The sequence below is a fragment of the Mustela nigripes genome, chromosome 15 (assembly GCF_022355385.1).
Source record: "Mustela nigripes isolate SB6536 chromosome 15, MUSNIG.SB6536, whole genome shotgun sequence".
In the NCBI taxonomy this organism is placed as follows: Eukaryota; Metazoa; Chordata; class Mammalia; order Carnivora; family Mustelidae; genus Mustela; species Mustela nigripes.
In genome coordinates, this window is record NC_081571.1 from 11,527,790 (window position 1) to 11,550,089 (window position 22,300).

At 45.9% G+C, this 22,300-nt stretch overlaps 2 protein-coding genes across 7 annotated transcripts in view; one reads left to right on the forward strand and one right to left on the reverse strand.

Moving 5' to 3' along the window:
• Positions 1-22,300, reverse strand: part of SLC7A1 (solute carrier family 7 member 1) — a 79,249-nt gene that overhangs the window by 34,211 nt on the left and 22,738 nt on the right. For 4 of the 6 annotated variants that reach the window (XM_059378280.1, XM_059378281.1, XM_059378283.1 and 1 more), the window contains exon 2: positions 6,595-6,694. The exons of the other annotated variants lie outside the window; for them this stretch is intronic. The gene's annotated coding sequence lies outside the window, so the exon portion shown is untranslated. The remainder of the gene's footprint in view (positions 1-6,594; positions 6,695-22,300) is intronic. 6 annotated transcript variants of the gene reach the window in all.
• Positions 15,620-16,281, forward strand: LOC132002569 (AP-3 complex subunit sigma-1-like). Its single transcript, XM_059377629.1, is given in 2 exon segments — positions 15,620-15,811; positions 15,814-16,281. Coding segments are annotated over 2 exon segments (588 nt in total). The 3' UTR covers positions 16,210-16,281.

Consider the following 22,300-nt stretch of genomic DNA (forward strand, 5'->3'; position numbering starts at 1 on the left):
AAAAAGCACAAGGAGAACTGGCATCTAGACCTGGAGCAAAGCAGAGGATTCCACACAAAACTGATCTTTCACTGCACACTCACAGTCCCATTATTTTTACATTTACTAATGCATTCACTCAACAAACCCGGGCAGTTCACAGATTTAGACACCAAGTTCCAGTAAATTTCCACGCTTCCCCATCTTCCCATGGTCACAAGCAACTCTGTGAAAAAAAACCTGGAATTTCTAGAAATGCACTGGTTCCAAGGTAGACAAAGCAGCTGTGAAAAATCAGGTCCAGCTCCTTGAACTGAGCTGGAGAACAGACTCACAAAGAGGTTAGGGTTCTTGGGAAACAAGGAACATTCTACACCAGCTCCTCAAAAGAAACACATTGCAAATTCATTTAATCCCCACCAGAGACCAACAGTAGCATTGTTACTCCTCTCAGGAGAGTAAGAGTGGAGTTTAGAAGGCAGTTTATGCACATGCACACGCGCATATGCATGTATATATATATATATATATATATATATATATATATGCATTGGATTCCAGAAACCCTATCTATGCCAGGTGCCAAATGGACTCAACTTCGACCAAACTTATTCTCCATGCTTCTGACAATTCTTAATGGGTCACCTGATCCTACAAATAAAAGATTCACAAGGGTTAAGTGACACCCTCTTCTTGAATGACAACTCCTCTGTAAAAATTAAGTCAATTAGTTATTCAAATGGTGGAGTAAATTAACATAATCCACCTACTTCCCTCCAGCTGCTGGGCAAGACCCATGGGCTTTGAGGCAATAGGAACTTTATTTGGGAGTGAGGAAAGGTGGGAATTTTGGGTTCCAGCACCCAACCAAGGCTTCAGGGAATGTTCTGGAAAGTATACAGACAGCAAGGCTTAGAAAAGTATGTGTTAGAAAGAGCAGGCCAAAGCAGATGGATTAGATATTATGTTGGAGATACTATATCCCTTAAAAAAGCAGGGAGAAAGTGTCCAAAAAAAAAAAAAAAGAAAGAAAAAAGAAAAAGAAAACAGAGAGAGAGAGAGAGAAACATGAAATAGCACCTCTGGGAAATAATAATAACATACTGAATATGAGTTTATATGAAGAATGGCCTGGAAGGGAAACTGAAGTAGTTGTCTTTCAACAGGTGATTAAGGACATTTTTTATTTTCTGCATATGGATAATTTTTTCTATGAGTGTGGACTGCTTCTGAGTTAAGGGGAAGGAAATATTCTTTTTTTTTTTTTAAGATTTTATTTATTTATTTGACAGAGAGAAATCACAAGTAGTCGGAGAGGCAGGCAGAGAGAGAGAGAGGGAAGCAGGTGCCCTGCTGAGCAGAGAGCCCGATGCGGGACTCAATCCCAGGACCCTGAGATCATGACCTGAGCCGAAGACAGCAGCTTAACCCACTGAGCCACCCAGGCGCCCCGGAAATATTCTAATAAAACCAACAAACAAACAAGTGGAAAAAAAGGAAGGCATAAGCGTCCAAAGACAAGTTAAATCCATGTCAAGAGTCTACCTGGGAGATGTGAATAATTGAGTACATGGGATTTCATTACGCTTTCTCCCTACATTTGTGCATGTTTGGAAATTTCCAAAAGTGAATGTGAAAAGAAAGGAACCCACTCAGGGCTAACCCAGAAAACAAAGAAGAAATTCTTCCACAACCTTTATCAACCCCTACCTCCAGGACCGGAAGAGTCCCCCAGTGCTATAAGCCATGGAGTCTAATTAAATAGTCTTTAACACAGGATTAGGTTGAACCATATGAAATTATCAATATTCAGCTATTTTTTTTAACCTAGAAAAACAGCCACGAGTAAAGGGTTTGTCACAGGCAGACCTCGTCGTACCTCTTACCAGCCTTGTTCCTACGCATCCTCTGAGCCGAAGTCTGTATCAAATTTGGGGAAGCAGACTGAAACCAGAAAAGGCAACATGGGTTCCAACGAAGAGATTTAAGGGGGGAAAAAAGGAGTGATTCAGAGGTTCTTCAGAGCTTATAGTGGCTGAAAGAGAGACACTCGTAGGCATGTGTGTTTTTGTGCATATTCTGTGTACCCATGAGGGACATGAGTTCGTCTTGTGGGTCACATGTCACTGCTGAGGTGACCAGGGAGGGAAGGCACAGGCCCACTGAACTGCCTGTGACACACATCAGATGACCCAGGTGAAATGGGGTGACCATGGTGGACAGGCGGGTGGGGCAGGACCATCCTTTTACTAGAGTCTTGAATGGCAAGCTGAGAAACTGACACTCAGACGTGAAATTTTTAAGCGAAGGAAGACCATCTCAAAAACCTTCTCTTAGAAGGATTGCTCTGGTCTTGTCAGGAAACACAGAGTGGAGAGGGAAACAGCACCGGGACAGCTGACTGCTCGTGGCTCAGCCTTCTTTCTCTGGGGAGCAAATCAATTATGTTTGCCTTTGAGCATGATATTTTAATCTTACTAATAAAGCACTTTTGCACAAGCAAAGGCTCTAATCTTTCACATTCACCTGCCATTTGCTCCCTGTCTGGGCTTTCTCCTCAAAGAGCCCCAAGATACACAGACTCCACACACCCACAGTTACCATGGGAATTATCTATGTGGCATATGTCATGCGCGAATAACCCCTCAGCAGGAAATGCCGCATTTTATGGTTGGTCTTCCTGTAATGACACTTTACCAGTAGCCAAAATCGCAAGCCCTCATCCCAAAAAGAAAAGCATGTAAATGTTGAAAGAGATGTCACAGCCTCCTTGTGCGGCCAGCTACCTTCCTTGTTGAAGTCCGGCAATGACCTGCTGCACTCATCTACCTTCCAGAATATATTGGGAGGAAACCTCCGCTATGTGGGGCCAGAATGGTCTCTGTTCTCTGGGCGAGAAATGACTCTGAAGTCCCGGAAGAAAATGGCCAGTTCCACAGGGGTCCGTGCACCACAAAATGCTGGAGCAAACCACCAAATGCTGGTGGAGGACTACCAGCGGGTCAGGCTGCCATTAGATGGGCAAGGCAGCCCAGGAAGTTGGACAAATGTCGCTCCTTGCACCAGACAAGAGAGTAGCATTCAGTGTGCGGGGGCTCCTGCAGTGTGTGAGATGGAGCACCGATGCATCCTCTGTCCCAGGCAGCGCCACCTGCTGTGTTTCATGGAAGACTCCAGGGCAATCCAATCACCCTGTCCCCTACAGAATGCTACCTGAATGTGACCCCACAGCCTCTCCATGTAACAACAGTCAATCATCCAGACTGCCGTTCATGAAACTCTCCATTCTTTGGTGACTGCTTTATAACAATCAGGGTCCACATCTCCAGAGAATGAGGAGACACAGCACAGACTCCTGTTATTTTTAAGGAATTTTTAAAGGGTAACCCACAGACATCACAACTTACGCCCCAAATAACGCTGTCTACATAGACACTGCCACAGAAAAAAAATTACTAGGAGGGCGTCTTGCCTTCTAAAAGTTCACAGCCAGTAAGTCACACTTGAGACTCAGGACCACATTTCCCTACACAAACACTGTGACAAACTACAGCCAGGTTCCAAACCAGCTTGGACTGTGGAATCCAAAGCCAGGTTCCACAAACAGCAACTTCACCTGACATTCCTGCTGTGGACTGGAGCGCTCTGGGGGCAACCCCCACCCAGCAGGGTCAGGACGGCACAGAGGACATCCGAGTGGGTTAGAAGAAGGAATGGACCCTATAGAGTTGTGATCCTTTAAAGGATTTAAAGCATGGGTCATTTTGGAGAAAACAAAGGAGCATTTTAAAATAACTTTCCACAAAAATGGACAGTAGATGGCAATCGCTTTTCAAGAAGGTGATCTGTGGTCGGCAGTCTCTAAGGTGGCCCCACGATCCACTCCTGGTGTTTCCCTGAGTGTGTGGGGGAACTGGGACTTGCTTTTAGTCAGCAGAACATGGCAACGGTGCTGACGTCACTCGGTGATTACGTGACATGACATCAGGCTCCATCTTGCTAGCAGCCTCTCCTTGCCAGCTTAACAAACCAAGGAGCCACACTTGGAAAAGCCACATGGCCATGAATGTCAGCCAGCAAAAGGCCAGGGCTCTGGGGTCCTACAACCTTGAGGACATGGATTTGCCCAACAACCTAAGGGAGCTTAGAAGCAGCTTCTACCCCAGCCACGCCTCCGGGTGAGAACCAAACCGTAGTCAACACCTTGACTCTAGGCTTGTGAGCCAAGCTGTGCCCTGACTTCTGACCACAGGAACAATGAAACAGATGGGTGTTGTTTCAGGCCTCTGGGTTGGTGGTTTGTTATTCTCCCGTGGTCCAGTCATGAGGCAGGGAGTGAGTCTGCATCTGTTCTCTCTTTAAATCTTCAAGAAGCTAAAAACCAGAGCCCAACATTTCTTTAACTTTCTCTGTTTTAATGGTGGCGTTAACGTTTCCTTGAATTGCAACTATTTTTTCTTTAAGTCTAAGTGATCTGAAAGCCATTTCCTCCTCTGGAAAAATGGCATGCATTAAATGACTATTATGTCATTTTGACAGAATGGCGTGTCTGCCCCGGGCCCCTCTCCTGGGAGTTATAGGAGAGATAAAGGTAAGCAATGCACCCTCCCTGGGCTCAGAGTGCACACAGTCTGGGAAGGAAGACTAAAGCAAGCATCAAAGCATTAGGCAAATATTTGCCTTAGGCCTACTCTATGCCTCCCCGCCCTTCTAGGTGCTGAGGAAACACCAGGGAAGGGAACCAAGCGACCTGGTGGCCTGCCCTCTGGGCAGGAAGACGGTTATGATAAACCAAGGAGCACAAACAAATGTGGCAGAGACCAAAAAGCCTCCAGGGGGCGTACCACCTCTGTCACCATCTGGCACCTGGTAGGACTCTCTTCACTCAAGAAGGGCCTACCTCCTGGTGGTTTCTAGTTCCCCTGATTTAGGTGCAGTTCACGACATAAGCCCAAAGGCCTGAGAACCAAGGATGGCTTCCCCACGCATTCTGTCGCAGTGTCCTGATCCGAGAAACATATCTGATGTAGACTTTTCACCCCAAGGTGAACACTCAGCACCACCCCCCTCCACACACACACACACAGGCCAAGCTCTGGTATTTGGCAACAGGAAGAGGTTCTAAAATAGTCTGTTAAGACAGCACAGACACATCTGCCTATTGCAGGAAGAGGAGGAAGAGTGCAGAATGAACTCACTCTAAGCACTTTTACTAAATAAGACCTGAAAGGAGAAGGAAAGAAAAGGACATCCGAGGTCCACAATGGCTTCTGGCACAACGCAGGATAGCCTCCCATGACCCTGCTGGCAAGGATCCAGCTTTCCTGATTGTCTTCACAAAAGTGCACCTGGTAACCTACACTTTCGTTCTGACATTGACCAGTTGCAATAGCCTGATTAACAAGGGGGGAGTCTCCCAAGGACATAGAAGCCATGGGGAGCCCTCCTAATTTCAAGGCCACTTGCTTGAAGATGCTTCCCTGTGGCAAAGGTCATGGGCCATATCCCCTGCAAAGTCCCTCTGATGAAGGATGACCTTGATTATAGGTGCATTCTTGATAGAGCTATATTTGGAATTAAGAGTCTGAATGGCCCAAAGGACTGTAAGAATGTGAGAGAGAGAGAGAAGCATCAGGTGAGGTTCTTTTATAAACACACATGCCTGAAAAACTTTACCTCCGTTTTTTTAAATGCACAAAATAGTGACAATAACAATGAAGTGCCCATACTTGGTGAACTTGTTACTTCAATCAAAAAATAACCGGAATGATAGCTTTTAACTATTTTAATAGAAGAACCCTTCTTTCCCAAACCACCTCCTCTGCTGAACCCAACTGTGAGAATCAGATAAAACTGGAACCACTCTGACAAAGACAGAGAGGAGACACTGTGCCCCACTGGCTAGCCCTGACCTTCCCCCACCTTCCCTGCCTGGCTCCTTGGCCTCCTCAGGACTCTGGGGCTCCCAGGACCCACCTGAAATACACTGACCTATGGCAGATCACTACAGCACCTGAACCCAAGAACAAGCTACAGGAAGATCCCTAAGTAAAAGAGGGAAAATCTGAGGAATGAGGGGGTAGAAGCAAGAGGAAAAGCTTGAGAGCAGGAAGGCAACTGGAGCCAGCCCTTGACCTTGCGAAGCAAAGGCTCCAAGAGTCAAAGGCAGGACCACAGCACAGTGCATCAGGACTACTGCACAGGGGCCCTGGCCCAGAGCAGGTCCCACCAAGTCCCACACACCATGCCACACACCAGCATCTATACCAGGATGGAGGGGCAGGCTCTGACAGATCTCTCCACAGCATGCCTTGGTGGCCTCTGTTCAGAAGCCTTGTCATCTGCAGGGTATTTCGAGTTCTGTTTGAAGGAAATGTAGGAATTCAATAAAACCATGAAAGCGAGGAGAAACATCTGTCTTCTGTTGAGTGGATGGGCCTGAAGACCTAGAGGACTCTGAAAAGGCAGAGTAGTCATAAGCTTTAAAAGATGATGACATAGAGTGCAACTGTCCCTTAACCTATAAAGTCAACAGCCAACAGAAGGACTAAACGGACAATATATTCTAGCACCCAAGAGACGGTCCTGCAGGATGTGCAGGTGGGCAGAATGTACCTGAAATAGGACGTAAGAATTCGTCACCTCGTCACCTGAGGATCACCTGGGTCCTGGAGCAAAGACGTCTCAGGAGGGATGAGACGGGAGCTTCTTGCTCCTGGAAAGTAAAGAAGAATCATTAGGCCCCATCAGGTTGGTTGTTGGCCCCACCACACCTTTGGCTGCGACAAGGAGGGATGACTCCATCCTGCTCAGCAGCAGGAAGGACACCCCACCTTACAAAGATGAATGGCATGGTAACTGAGAAGGTGAGGGTCGGAGTGAAGCACTACTGGGTGGGAAACAAGACAAGAAACCGGACAAGGTGGCTTCCAAACCAGTGATCCTACAACGTGACCTCCATCGGTGATGATCCTATCTCAAACAAGGATGGTATCAAAGCATCAGCCAGACAGGCCACCTCCACAGATCTAGGACATAGGGGCAGGTGAGTACAAGCTCTGAGGCCCTCGCCAGGAGCTGTGAGGGGAGTAAATCCCCCCTCTGAAAATGGCATTGAGCACTGAGACCAGCAGAGGCAGACAGCCTCAGCTGGGTCCTTTAGGAAACAGGGGGACACCATCCGTGAAAGGCATTTTGCAGCAGACTCTCCCGGAGCAGCTACCCAATGGGCTCCAGTGTAGCCCTGCTCGGCAGACACCAGGATGGGCTGGGATGCTCTAAACATAGGATGTGTGCTCTCGTGACAAGCTGGCGGAGTGCCCTACAGTCCCACAACGAATGCGATCGAGTGACTGGAGTCATCACCGTCTGCAAGTGGGATCAGTCACCTTCACAGGGGGCATCCTAGGAAGAGGCTTGTCGAGGAGTAGCACACAGTCCTTCATTTCCTCCATCTTACCATTTCTACTTTACACACTCATGGGCTTGTCCAGGAGCTGGAGGGGTCTAATGAAGCCTCCTGAATACAATCTGCACCACTGTGAACCCAGAGAGGATTATCAGTATGCCAAAGAGGCACAAGAAGATGCAAATCAACGCGGAGAGTTCCAGAACCTCGGCAGCAGCACACGGATTTCCCACAACCAAAATCTGACTCCATCCTCACCTGCACTCATTCCACATCAATACTCCATTCTCCTCCCCTTCTGTTCTGAAAATGTCCAAACCCTCAGAAAAGTTAAATGAACATTTACAGAGTCTTCACCTACATTCACCAATTTTAACATTTGCTATTATCTTCTTTATCTTTATATAAATATAAACTGTTCTCAGAAGCCACTTGAGAGTGAGCTATGATAGCTACCATGACACTTGACCTCTAAGCACTTTGGTAACCTGAGAACGGCACTCTTCTACGGAAGTGTGATGCCATTATCATACCAAAGAAACAGATATTCATTCGGTAGCATCTCAAACACAGCCCAAAACAAACAACACACTGCTGTTCCCTCTCATGCGCCAAAAACCACAAGGGCCCTGAGAGGGCCACGGTCCAGCAGGGGAGACCGACATACAGACACATTTCCGCGACAAGGGCACCAAGATGGTGTGGCTCACATGGGGGTCTCCACCTCCGAGGGCTCCACCTGGAGATTTGAGAAGAGGCTTATGCGATGACGTAATGTTTAGAAGATGAGTCTAGCCAACACATACAGAGCAGGAGCTGAATGTAAAAAAAGAGTGGCTTGAATGTGACAGCAAGAAGAATACTGCCCACCCCCCCAAAAGTCCAAATCCCAAATCCAGGAACTTGTGACTAGGTTAGGTTACATGGCAAGGAGGAATAAAGGTTGCAAGAGGAATAAAGATGCTAATCAGCTGACCTTGAAATAGGAGGATTTTCTGATAGAATCAGTGAGGGTCCCTACAAGATGGGAGAGAAAGCAGGAGAGTCAGTGTCAGAGGGATGCAATGTGAGAGACTCCATCAGCCACCCTGGTTCTGAATGTGTCAGGGGACCAGGAGTCAAGGCAGGCAGGCAGCCTCTGGAAGCTGGGAAGAACAAGGAGCCAAATTCTCTCCAGGGTCTTAGGAATGGAGCACATCCCTGCCAACACCTGGACCTGAGCCTGGTGAGACCTATTTCGGACTTCTGATCTCCATCCAGAACTGGAAGACAATAAATGTGTATGGTTTTAAGTGAATGAGAAAACAAAACAAAAAACTGTGGAGGCTGGAAACAAGGCTGGAAACTGTCAAAGCGCCGGGAGATGGGGGCAAGCCCTTATGGCCAAGCCAAGAAAACTACACTTTGTTCTCTGGGGAAGGGAGAGAGCCAAGAGCCATGATCGGATCTCTATCTGGAATAAAAGGAGCAGAATCTAGAAGAAAAACAACTGATAATGTTGGTTGCCATTGATAAATTTGACCTTTCAAACAAACAAACAACTTAAAATTTTGGGAAACTTGGATCCGTCACCCAGAACTTGAAAGTTTCTCAAAACTTAAGAGAATTTTCTGATGATACTGGTGGTGATACTAACAAATGTGATTTTTAGAAAACAATTACGTGATAAAATCTGTCCACCTCTGGAAGATCTGTGTAATTCAGTAAGACAGTAATTCACTGAAACAAAATCATACATGGAAAAATGACTGATTCAAAGGAGAAAATGGATTTTTTTTAATGTACAAAACAGACCCATTTTCCAGTAAAAAAAAAAGCCTATCAGTATGGATTCAGATTCTACTGTGGAACCAACTATCTCCTTTCAAGTTTTCGTGCAGTATCAAAAAAGAATACCCATAATTGTCCATAAAGACTCCTGCAGTCCTCTTTCTTTTCCAAGTACCTATCCAAGGTCACATTTTCTTTATATATTACAACTAAAACAACACATCAAAATTGACTGATGCATAACCAGACATAAGAATCAAGTTGTCTTCAATTAAGCTGAACATTAAAAAGATTGCTAAGTATATAAAATGACGCTACTCTTACTAATTTTCTGTTGTTGTTGTTGTTCTGGAAACTAGGTATTTTCCATAAAAATGTTATGCTAACATAAAATGATTTACTGTTGTTATTTTTAGATGGATTAGTATATAAACACTTGAAGTTGTTTTAGATTCTAATTTGTAACATGATAAGCATTTATACATACAACCCACATAAGCAAAACTCCTTCAAGTCCTCCACAGTCTACAATTACAGAGCACAGGGGGGTTCCAAGACCAAGCGGTTTGAGAACTGCTGCATTCTGGGCTGTCCAGTCAAGCGAACATGGCCACGCTGGATCCAAGCTCATGTCACAAAACTCTGCTCACACTTTCCTGTCCTGGTATACAAGCAGTTAATGCCCAACTCAGAGGTCCTGAAGAAAAGCATGCCATACATTAATCCAGGCTGAACTCATCAGGATTAATAGGATTGGAATGCATAGCAAATACATTCATTAGTACCGCTTTTCTTTAATCCAAGAATGTTCTATCTGATTTATTCTATTTCAGCAGATTTGACAACTCACTTTTTTTAAAAAACAGAGTAATGAGAATGCTACATACACTTCACACTTGAAGGATTTGATCTCCTGTATTTCATAAACACAGCCAGCAGCAAGCACACCGGACGAGCTGGCCTGGAAAGGTGAGGCCGTGACACCGGGGCTCTGTGTAATGGGGGCACCCGGCACTTGGACAGGGCGTATGTATGCACAGCAACATGAAAACAGCACGTTTTTCTATGGTGTATTTCTATGGAACAGTCTAGATATCAGAGGCATATTTCTATGGAACAGTTCAGATATCAGAAGGAATCAGATCTTTTCATTAGGTACACTGATGAAGCACCAAAAATGTTTGGCCATTTTTTAAACATAATGCCCAACTTTCTGGCAACTTAAAAGCTGCTTTGCCTATGAGTGTGTTTTTATGCTGTTCTTCATTCCACAAATGTTCTGGGTGCCAGATATGGTTCTAGAGACCAGGATGCAACAGGGGCCTGATCAGACCCAAACCCCTGACTTCCTGGAGCTTAGGTTCTGTGACTGGAAGCCCCTCTTTGAAAAATGAGAACGGGTGAAATAGTAACTGGAAGAAGCATGCTTCTGCTCTCCTAAAGCAATTCCATGAGATTTTCAGATACAGGAGGCGCTCCAGTGACACAAATATGTGCTCCACCCCACAAGAAGGGCAGATGCTAGGGCTGTGGTAAGGAACAAAGCTACAGGGAGCACAGTTCAAGGCAACTAGGCGATCTCTATCATGTCTACTGACTTGAACCAAGAGCTCCTTCAGAATGGCTGAGTGCCTATGGAAGGGCCAAGCCAGACCCTGAGTGGGCACGGAGGATGTCCAAATCCTGGCAGGGGAGCATTTGTAGTTTAAAAAAGCAAACCCTGATTAATTCTTTTCTTTGGCATGAATAGTTTTCAAATTTCAGCCTAAGATATTTGGTGGTTAAAAGAGAACAGGGGTGCCTGGGTGGCTCAGTCGGTAAGCAGCTGCCTTCGACTCAGGTCATGATCTCAGAGTCCTGGGATCGAGCCCCACATCGGGCTCCCTGCTCAACAGAGAGCCTGATTCCCCCTCTCCTTCTGCCTGCTGCTCTGCCTAATTGTGCTATCCCTCTGTCAAATAAATAAAGAATCTTTGAAAATTTTTTTAAAATTTAAAAAAAGTAAAAGGGAGCATAGGCTAAGAGGCTGCCAAGTAGTTAAACAGACATCAGTTTTCTGTTCAAGGGAAGAAGTGGAGAATGGAACGAAAGCCTGAAGTCCAGAAAGGAGCGTGCAATGTCCCCAGAGCCAGCGGGGCAGGCCTCCAGGCATCCGGGAAGGATCCAACCCTGTGCCCAGAGACTCTCAGACTCCATCCCCTGCTCCACGAGGAGCCTGCTGTGTGGGAACTGCAGGAACCACATCAAGCATGGAACCCCCCAGCGGCTGTGCCTGCACCCCGCAGAGAGGTCCACAGGAACATGGGAGCCAACCCTGCTCTCTCCTTCAGCCTCCCTTAAAACCACATTTTAGGTCTATCCAGAATGGCCAGACCCTTATTAACTGAAATAATTCACTCCCAAGGAGCAGACCTGCAGGGCGCCAGAAACCACAATACTTTGACAGATCACGTTCCCCTATGCTTCAGTTGGACCCACATTTGGGACTACCACAGCTCCATGACCACCTAACACGTGCTTGCTTCCCGGCTTCTCAATGATAAGGGCTTACCCCTGACCATGGGCTTCACAGCTGCTACTCAGTGATTTCCCAGGAAAACTCACACACTGGATTCCAGCGTCCACCTGAGAATGTGAATGCCTTACCTCTTTTTCCAATCTCCAATGCCCACCCGAATCCTACCTGAACTGGAGACCTACACCAGTTTCTGTCCCCTCCCTGAGACAGCAATAACACTACAGCCTAAATGCTGTTTGAAAGACCACAGACTCCATATAGACATCTGTGGTTCTATAAAATTTATGAGGGGAAAAAATTTCATATGGTAAAGGAAATGTGGTCAAGGAAATAGCAAGATATTTATCCTCCCCACAATCCTTCAATAATTAAAACTACACCAGCCATTCTATACCAAGGTAAAGGTCACTGGACTCACAATTTGATGACTCAACCTTCCACCAAGAGGCAAAATACTCCACAAAAAGCCCTCCCAAATCTTCTTTGTACTGCAACAGGCCAGTGAAGGCCGTTCTTCCCCCTTGGCCTATGTCTCCTGGTGATGCCAAGGGAAGAGGAAGGGTGGCAAGAGAAGCTGCGAGGGGCCAGGTCTAAGGTTATAGGGCAACGGTTCTCAACCAAGGTTGCTTATGCTCCTGCCAAAGGGCATCTGGCAATGCCTGGAGATACCTGTGGTTGCCACAAGTCAGGAGCAGGGGGGTGTTGTCATCATCTAGTGCTCAGAGGCCAGGAACACCACTCAACATCCTATGGCGCTCGGGGCAGCGTCCGCAGCAGAGATGTACCAACAGAGCACTGAGGGAGACAAAGCGTGCCTTTTACTGTGTGAAACTGTCTGCTGCAAAGTGTTCTATGGACTTTTTTAAGTGAACTGGTTTAAGATTTTTTTTTCTTAAAGCTTCCAATAACATCTGCAAACAAGCATATTCACTGAGAAAGTGAAACCTTGTCACAACATTGCTGAAGAACCCTCCACTGTCCTGAAACCAGGGCTGAGAATAACGAAGAGGCAAGCAGAAGACAGGGAAGAGTAAACAATTAAAAAACACGGGTGACTAAGCCATGCTTCACTTTTTAATGAGTTCTCATTCCTAAGGGCGAGTTGGTATCTTGTAGAAGGCTGGAGACCCAGGCACTCTGCATGACTCTGCTTGGAAGGTGAAGGTCAAACCTGGAAGAGCTGGGATGGCCAGGGCAGTCCCCTGAGAGAGAAAGGAACCAGCAGGCTGAGTCCCACGTGCTCACAAGGGCCGCAGAAAGAATGCCTCATCCCACTTCACAGGTGAGGTGCAGGAGCTCAGGGAAGGACCCCACCGTGACGGAAAGATCCCACTGCCACTTCATTAAACAGTCCTCTTGTTCTGCAAAACACGGGTTCAGTGTTGGAGCGGAAAGATATCTCTACTCTGCAGCTCTGAGAAAGCACAGAGACGAGGCAGTGTTCAGCATAGGAGGATGGCCACTTCTCTCCCTGAGATTTCTGCCTGCCAAGGAGCCATGAACCTCTATTTCTTAATGCCTGAGATCTGAAAAACGAAATAATAAATTCAGAGTTGGAAGTAACCAACTCACCACCTAATGCAGAAGTGCCCCCAGGCTGTCATGGGTTTGACAGGAGAGAGAGGGGAGGCAGGAGAGAGGGAGGGAGGACCGGTGCTGCGGGGGAGGGTGAGGCGGCACAGAGAAGTGACTCTCCAAGCTGCCACCTGCCTCCCTCCCCCTTCGGAGCTCTCACCAACCAGCCTCTGACTTCTGCCTCCATTTGGAGTAATGCATTCGCATCTGAAGCCAGCCATATCCCCCAAGGCAAGAACAGGAAGAATGGCTCACATTCCAATGAAATGGCTATTAGGTGCCAGCCCCATGTAAGGCGCTCTATGTACACGACCTCATCTAACACTCAAACCAGGCCTTGACGTTTACACAGCTGTTGCACCCATCTTACTGAGGGCAAGCCAGCCCTGTAAAGTAGTTTTAAAGCCGAGCCTTGGTTCAAACCTGCGCGCACCTGACTCCAAAGCCACTTGGACGCTCCATTACCTTTAATGCTACTGAAAATCTACGTGAATGTATAATCGGTCCCCCACGGCAGTGGGCCATGATATAACTACAGTAAAACTTTAATCAGACATAAGGGGGATCTTCCCACTTAGCAAATGCAATGAGATGCGAGGGAGCGAGGCGGCAAAGATAGGTCTTCAAGGTGACTTTGGTTTCAAACTCTGCTCAACCACTGACCGGCTCAGTGAGCTCGGGCAAATTATTCTGAAACTGTTTCCTCACTTCTCCCAAGAGGAAACTACTGCACAGCTCATGGAATTGTTTAAAAACAGTAATAAATTGAGATTATGCATATAAATATAATCTGTATTTTTTAAAGTACTTACACTCCTGGGACACTGTCCCTGAATAAGTGATATCATCTCAGAAATACTCTGCCTTCATTTCATCCCGTTCTGCATATGCACTGGCTCCTGTTTGGCGTTTTGAAATTTCTCCACCAAATAGCTAATGAGCGATATAAATAGATAAATGCAGCCAGGGGAAGCTGCTATTTTAAGAAATTCTCCAGTTGAAGGGAACAATTGTTTGATGTGTGAATAATCAGTTCTTAATTACACGGTTTGTCAATATTTTAAAAGTATTATCTCACTACAAGCTGCGGGGGTAGACTGTGGCACTTACCCTCTGTTTCTCTCTGCCAGTAACTGAACCCAAAGAGTTTAATAAAATACAATCATTGCCAGTAAGGAAGTGACATATTATTGAAAAAAAGAGGTACTCACGAAACATACACATACAATACAAAAACCACAGGGTATTCTCCAAATGAGCAGCAGAGAAAGGAGACACGGGGGAATTTCAGAGCAACAGACCCAGGAAGGAGTGGTCAGGGGAGACAGAGGCCAAGGTGAAGGTTTGGCGAGGCTGAGGGAAGAAGGTAGGCACTCCCCAGACAGGGCTGAGCAGCATGGAAATCTGGAGGTGTGGGAAAACACAAGAGGGTCCCGAGAGGGCAAAGGGGCCAGCCCACCAAGGCATGGACAGAAGGAAGTCAAGGCTCTCCTGTCCATGGTCCATGCAAACCTTCTCCAAGATCTCTTCTAGCTCTATATTGGTTTCCCCTAAAAACACACACACGTATTTTGGCCCTACACTGATACATTCTCCTGAGACTCAGTAAATGCTACAAATGATCCCTTCTATTCAGGATTCTCTTGGGCCACCTGTAAGGGCCCAAGCAGGAAAATAAGGCTCTTGAACTCATGCTGTGTGCCCTGGAGAGGTGCCTGGGAAGGACAGCGTCATCGCTCCAAGACACTCAGTGGGCTCCCCCAGAGAATACAGGCAGTAGCCACCTCTCTAGTTCCCCTACTCCCAGTTCTCAGGCAGCCTCTTCAAGTCACCCACCTCCTCCCTAGTGCTGCTCTTAACCAACATTTTTTTTTTTTTTAAACCAGGGGCACCTGGATGGCACAGTCGCTTAAGCTTCTGATTCTTGGTTTCAGTTGAGGTCCTGATCTCAGGGTTGTGGGACAGAGCCCCAGATTGTACTCTGTGCTCAGCACAGACCCTGCTTGGGTTTCTCTTTTTCTCTGCCCCTCCCCACCACACACACTCTCTCTAAAATAAATAAATAAATGTTTAAAAGAAAGAAAAAAGAAAGCAGTAGCATCCATGCAGACAGATGCTATGGTTTTGAGCCAAGGACCCTTCACCTGTTCTACCTCTCAAAAGGCAGTGACTTGGCATTTTATTAATCCTTCCCTTTGCCAAGTCAAAGTTAAAGTTACTTCTCTTTTCTGGGGGCCAAGAGACGTGCTGATTGTTTCATAAAAACCTATGGGGAGTGGGGAAGGATCACCGGTGTGATCCTGAGGCGAGGCTCACGCGCCCGCCCCCCCACTGGCCCCCAGCACCCACCCCGTCGGCCCGACTCAGCCATGATCAAGGCGATCCTCCTCTTCAACAACCAGGGGAAGCCATGGCTCTCCAAGTTCTACCAGCCCTACAGTGAAGTTACACAACAGCAAATCATCAGGGAGACATTCCATTTGGTATCTAAGGAAGATGAAAATGTTTGTAATTTCCTAGAAGGAGGATTGTTAATTGGAGGATCTGATAACAAACTGATCTGATAACAAACTGACATTATGCAACATTATATTTTGTCTTCTGTGTGGATTCTTCAGAAAGTGAACTTGGCATTTTAGATCTAATTCAAGTATTTGTGGAAACATTAGACAAGTGTTTTGAAAATGTCTGTGAACTGGATTTAATTTTCCACGTAGACAAGGTTCACAATATTCTTGCAGAAATGATGATGGGGGGAATGGTACTGGAGACCAACATGAATGAGATTGTTACTCAGATTGATGCACAAAATAAGCTGGAGAAATCTGAGGCTGGCTTAGCGGGAGCTCCAGCCCATGCTGTATCAGCTGTAAAGAATATGAATCTTCCTGAGATCCCAAGAAATATTAACATTGGTGACATCAGAATAAAAGTGCCAAACCTGCCCTCTTTTAAATAAAAAATTAAAAAGGCCACTCCCAGGTAAAATCCAGGGGGAAAAGTCATCTAAGTTTACCATGCAGTTGTTTACCAAAAATAGAGGAGGAAAGTCTTGGATTTAAGTCAAGGTACTGTATAAAAGTTGTGTAAAATCGGTATGGAAGTTCAATGTTGCTTTTCTTGCTCAGTGATTTTGAAGAAATTGAGTAGTTCCGGTGTGATGTTTCTCTTTCTTTTATAAACTGTATTCCTGTGCCCACCTACAGCATGCCTCTGTGTATTGGCTACTACAGTATTTCAAAAAGTGTTTGAGACGTTTCTTTAAATTATGTACAATCCAAAATGTTGGTATTTTGTATGGCTCACAAGTGCAGCATTCCATAATTCTTTCTGTTATTTGTCACAATGGTTATTTAAAGAACCAAGTATGTATTGCATAAAAACATTATGACCTTTTCCTCTTAGTTTAAATAAACTCCAAGGTAACTGGACTTTCTAAAGCACCTTTCTGTTTGCCTGATATCTACTTTAGCAATAATTTTTTTTACAACCCTCTAACTCAACAAAGTAAATAAAAGTATATTTTATCACTATTTAAAAAAAAAACCTATGGGGAGGAACACAGTGATGGCTGCACAACAATGCGAGTGTACTTAATGCCACTGAAATATACACTTCAAAATATACAACAAAAAAGAGTTGCTTTAAAAAAAAAAAAAAAACTAAGAAAATTCCTAAAAAAAAAAAAAAAATACTTACCATATGACCCAGCAATTTACTCCTAGATATACAACCAAGATAAACGAAAGCATGTATCCACACAAAAACCTGTACACAAATGTTCCCAGCAGCATGACTGAGAATAGCCAAGAAGTGGTTAAATAACCCTAATGTCCATCAAATGATGAATAAATAAAACACAAAATACCTATTCAATGAAGCATTATTCAGCCTTACAAAGGAGTGAAACACTGACACAAAAGCCACCATGTGGATGGACCCTGAAAATACCACGCTAACGGAAGGACACCAGTCACGAGAGGCCACATATTGTGTTACTCTGTTTATACGAAATGTCTCATAAAGACGGAAGGTTGATTAATGGTTGCCTAGGGCTGGGAAGGGGATAGAATAGGGATGCGGAGTGACTGTTAGTGCACATAGGCTTCCTTTTAGGGGTGATGGAAATGTTCTAAAATTGTGATAATAGTTGCCTAACTGTGGCTATAACAAAAAAAAAAAAAAACACTGAATTTATACTTTAAATGGATTAACTTTATGGTACTAAATTGTATTCCATAAAGTTGTTTAAAAAAAATAATAAAAGCTAGGAGGAGCCCAATCCACCAAAGACAGCGGCATGGTTTCCTACGAAGGGCACCTGGGCAGATCCCAGGATTTCCATGCAAGTTCCATGCAACAGCAGCACTTTCTCCATGTACTTCAATTCCACCCCAAGTCAAAATTCTACCTCTGACCCCTTGACCCAGAAATCAATAATTACAGTGCTGGTTGCAGTTGGTAAGAGGAGCTCCACCTCCCTACACAAGGCGTTTATGGTACGTAACAGTCATTTTGCTTTGAGCGTTTCACCAATGGGCAATTATCTCTGGCGTAATACACCTTCCCTGCAAGCACTAGGTCTTTTCTCATTCTGTTTCACCGCAAACATGAGCTCCAGGCCTAACACATGGCCAAGATACTTCGTTGTGACAGGGCACAGGATAATAAAACTGAAGAAGAGTACAGTCCATTACATAATATACTTTGTTAAGCTTTGAGTTCCAACGGGATACAAGGGAAACACCCCTCACTCTGTGCGTATGTGGCCTGGATCTCAGAGAAAATGGGAAGGTTTTCATAGCTGATCAGAAGTGAAAGATCATCAAGCAGTAAAAAAAATCCAATAAGGTCTCTTCCGCACTAGTGCAGAATTTACAAAGATCATCAAGGTGCGCTACCAAGACAGATAAATCACCAGTGAGGCAGGGAAAAGACATGTCCAACTTGGGGAGCTAGAAGGAAAAATGTATGGGAAACAAATTTCGGGATACTTCCTGCACTGAATGTTTGGCATGCTCAGGAGGCTTGGAGGCAGCCCTTTGTCTGCCCAGGCACACCCAACAAGTGAGTTCATACTACTCTCCTGGGCATTTACAAGCCCTGGGTACAACTCAACGCAGGCAGGTGTCAGCCCGCCCCTGCCCTCCCACGGACATGTCCCCGACCCTGCGGCAGCTCTAAGGAAGCCGATGGAGACAAATGAGTCTTGCATGTGGCCAGGGGAGGGGCACAGGTCCAGGAAAAGAGGAGCCTGCCTGCGCCAGCCCAGTGATTACCAGAGGGAATTAAGCAAGCACTTGCAAGCCTTGCCCTCTGAATTTCTGTACTTTGATAGACTTAATTTGTTCTCCTGGGGCGAAATAGCAGGCTGTGTTAGAGCAATTCTATACAGGAATGCTTAGGGAAACCTAAGGGGGCAGGATGTGATTTAGGACTCCACAGGGCTCCCACCCAGGGAACCATTCTCCCTGGGAGAGAGGGGAGCAAGGCAGGCGGGGCACCAGACACGCCTGCCATGTGTATCAGCCGGGACTCAATTGAGAAACGGCTCTGTCCTCTTGTTTTCTCCCATTAACTTACACAAAATCTCTTCTTGAGGCACTTCTTGAGAACATTTTCATCTGTGTAAAACAGTTCCCAAATAAAAAATCATCAAGAAATGGCCAGTGGCAGGAAAGAGTCACAAGAAAATTTAATACATTCCAAACCCATCTATTCTCACACCTCCTTCGTGAGTTTTTGCGGTTATCTTTGTAGCGTGCATACCGTTCTTCATAATATCCTTCCTTAAAGGTATCTACCTCTTCCGTAATTTAAATATTTTTTGTAGAAAGCTTTGTATTACTCTCAAATGGAGTACCGCCAAAATGATCTGAACTCAAATATTCAGTTCAGCTCCATTACCCAGCAGAAGGGCCGTCTGTTTCCTGCAGAGATCCTGATGGCTACAGTTGTACAGGTAGTGAGCACAGACGTGTCTATTTTTTCTAACATCCATTGCTACTTAGCATACTATTAAGATAAAAATGTTTGTCTGTGCCCTCCCTCAAACTGCACACATGGTACACACACTGCACTTAGGGAAACAGAGACGCGGTCTGTGTGTTGGCAAACTATAGCGTGTGGCTCACTTTTGTTACCGACGAGAAGTTAAAAGTGGTTTTCACAGTTAAATTTTCTTTCCTTTTTCTTTTTTTTAAGGAGGAGGATGAAAAAGAGGAAGAGAAAGATTCTCATTCAAAACATCTGGCCCCAAAAGCCTAACACATTTGCTACCCGCCCTTTATAGACCAGTTTGCTAAGCCCTGCCCTAACCCATTCCTTTAAGTTTACGAGTGAGACAACCTAAATCCAGACACACTGAATGACTGAGAAGCACCTGCATGCAGGTCTTAAGGATTCTAAGTAACTGAAGGAATTTTACCAAAGAAGCCATCAGTTTAAATGTTTTCAAAATGAACCTCTGTCCTCATCTGAACCACATTTTAAGAACTGAGTCTTATCTAAAGCAAACCAAAATGTCAGAATACACAACTCACCTAAATGGTCTTTGTCCTCCAACACCTAAAATCACCTCCTCTTCTGTGTGCCCAGAGCCAGGGACCCTCCACCCTTCTCCAGTACATACCGGGAGCCCACCTGTGTGCACCCTGAGCTCTCCAGGGCCAGCAGGAGGAGAGAGACTCTGTGAAGGAAGACACTCTCTAACACAGCCAGCTGTGGTCACCAAACCCTCCCCTGTCTGTCCAGGCCTAGGGTAGGGGGCCACTGAGGGCCCCCTGGCAAGGCCAGGCCACGCCACTAACACGGTCGGACCCCCCCTAACCTTGGCCTTGACTTTGTAAATAGTCGCTTTACTAAATTCACCACCAATTACCCAGCTTGAGAGCACCATCTGTTCCCTGTGGGGGCCCTGATGACTCCGGCCTTAGGGGCAGCAAGCTCTGGATGTCTGCAGCTGCTTCTGCCACCTTGGGAATGTGGGCCGCCTGGGCCTACTCGGAGCACAATGCCTCTATTGTAGAACTGCACAGCTGGACGGGGCTTGGACCACCTAATGACTCACCCTCTTCCTCCAAAGTGAGCTGCCCCAGAGCTGCCCTAGACCTAGTGTGGTCTCAAAAATGCCCAGAGAGAGTCGAGTGATGAGTTTTAACAAGACACCGCATTTTAAAAAGGCTTTTTTTCCTAAGCCTTCAACTTAATAAAATCTGAGCAGTTGGTATGTCACAGACTCTGTGCTCGGAGTTTCAGACGCACAGCCAATCAACAATGAGAAAACTGAGCCTCGGAGAGAGGCTGTGGTGCTCGTCGGAGCTCTAAGCGGTTGTGTGGGAGTCACTAAGCAGTTGTGTGAGTGTCGCCCCAAAATGCTCTTTACTCAGCCAGGTTCCCCCCAACCTGAAGCCCCCTCTGTCACCCCGTGGCTGGCCAGCAACACCCTCCATACCACCCCCACGGTGCCCTCGCCAACACAGCAAGGCCACCCTCAAGTCTGTCCGCAGCCGGCCCAGTCCCACGATACGGAGAAGGCCAGGGTCGGGTGCAGAAGGCCTCCTGACCCGCAGCCTCCTGCATATCAGCCCATCACCTGGACCAGCCAACAAAGCCAACTACCCAGTACCTCCTGCCTGAGTGCGAATCCCTAGGCAGGCGCATTCACCACGTCTTTACGGCATAAAATGAAATGGCGGCTGCGGGCAGTCGTCCCTCTTGTGAACATTCTCTGTCTAGGAGCCTAGCGTGGGAGAGAACATCAGAGCTCCCTGCGCCTGGGTGGGAAGGCCTGGCAACTCCCAGCAAGCTACGTTATTGACCTGAAGGCATACTGAGAGGGAAAAGTTTTTTCCTCTGTCCCATTTTATACCTGCTCACTGATCTGAGGAATCAGGAGCCCTGCCTGCCCTCGGCTGTGCGATCACGGGCAAGTCACCAGACTTCTCTGTTTCACCTGAAAACTGAGATAAGGATACTACTTACCTCACCTATACCTCAGCCCACCCCTGGCTTCTCCCGTCTGCGAGAGCCAAGGAACAGAGAGGGGAGACAGAAATTAAAGTCTCAGATAAGACCAGATTCCTTTTTTTCCCTCTGCAAGATGAGGACAATAGTACTAAGTGACACTTCAGAGTTTGGGAGAGGTCCAAATGAATTAACATTTGCACTGAAGAGCACCGGGCACACAGTAAGTGCTATATGTTTGCTTTTGTTTTTATTAGCTTCTTAATTTATGAAAGATCTTACTACCAGCCAGCCTGCGAAGTGATGTGAAGGTCACGTACTCAAAATAACTGCACTTTTATAATACGAAGGTATTCAGTAATTGACAAGGCACTATTCAAATACATAGCTGAAACCATAAAAATAAGTTGATTGATTTATTTCTATCTTCCCTTATTCAGATGGTAAAAGACTTCAGGGCTGTTGCCTAGAAATCTTTAAGTTGGCTTAAAACTATCAAAAAGATAAGACCAATGGATAGAATATATATGAATTTTATATAAATGGTATAATTAACAATAACTGAGTTTTTAGCCACTGATTTTTATTTTAAAAGACTGAAACATCCTGGTTTCTGTAGCACTGAGACACATCTCCTCTGCTGTGTGCATTGCTGGGGGTTGGCAGGGACCACAGCCGGCCGTCCTAGACCTCCCCATGTCATTCGGACGCCAGGAAACACTCAGCAAGCACTCCTTTAAAAATGAGCAGGTCATGTGGCACAGGCAGTGGGTCCTTCCCCTGGACGACACCAAGCCACCCAGAGACCTCTTCACTAGTTTGGCTTTTGGGACAAATCTGTAAGTTTTCGCTTTCATTTAGAAAAATAAAATGCTCTGCTTTACCTGCTCTACCACTGGGGCAGCTCCTCTGACTTCTTCCACCCTAAACTCTGGTGGGGAAAGAATGCCCAGTCAAGAGGCCGCTTTCCTCCTGCCGGGAGGTCTGGACGCTCACAAAGCCCAGTTATTTGTTTTGCCAAACTGTGTATACATTGAATGGAAATGTTTGTTTTCCATGTCCCACTTTACGTCTCTAAAGACAAA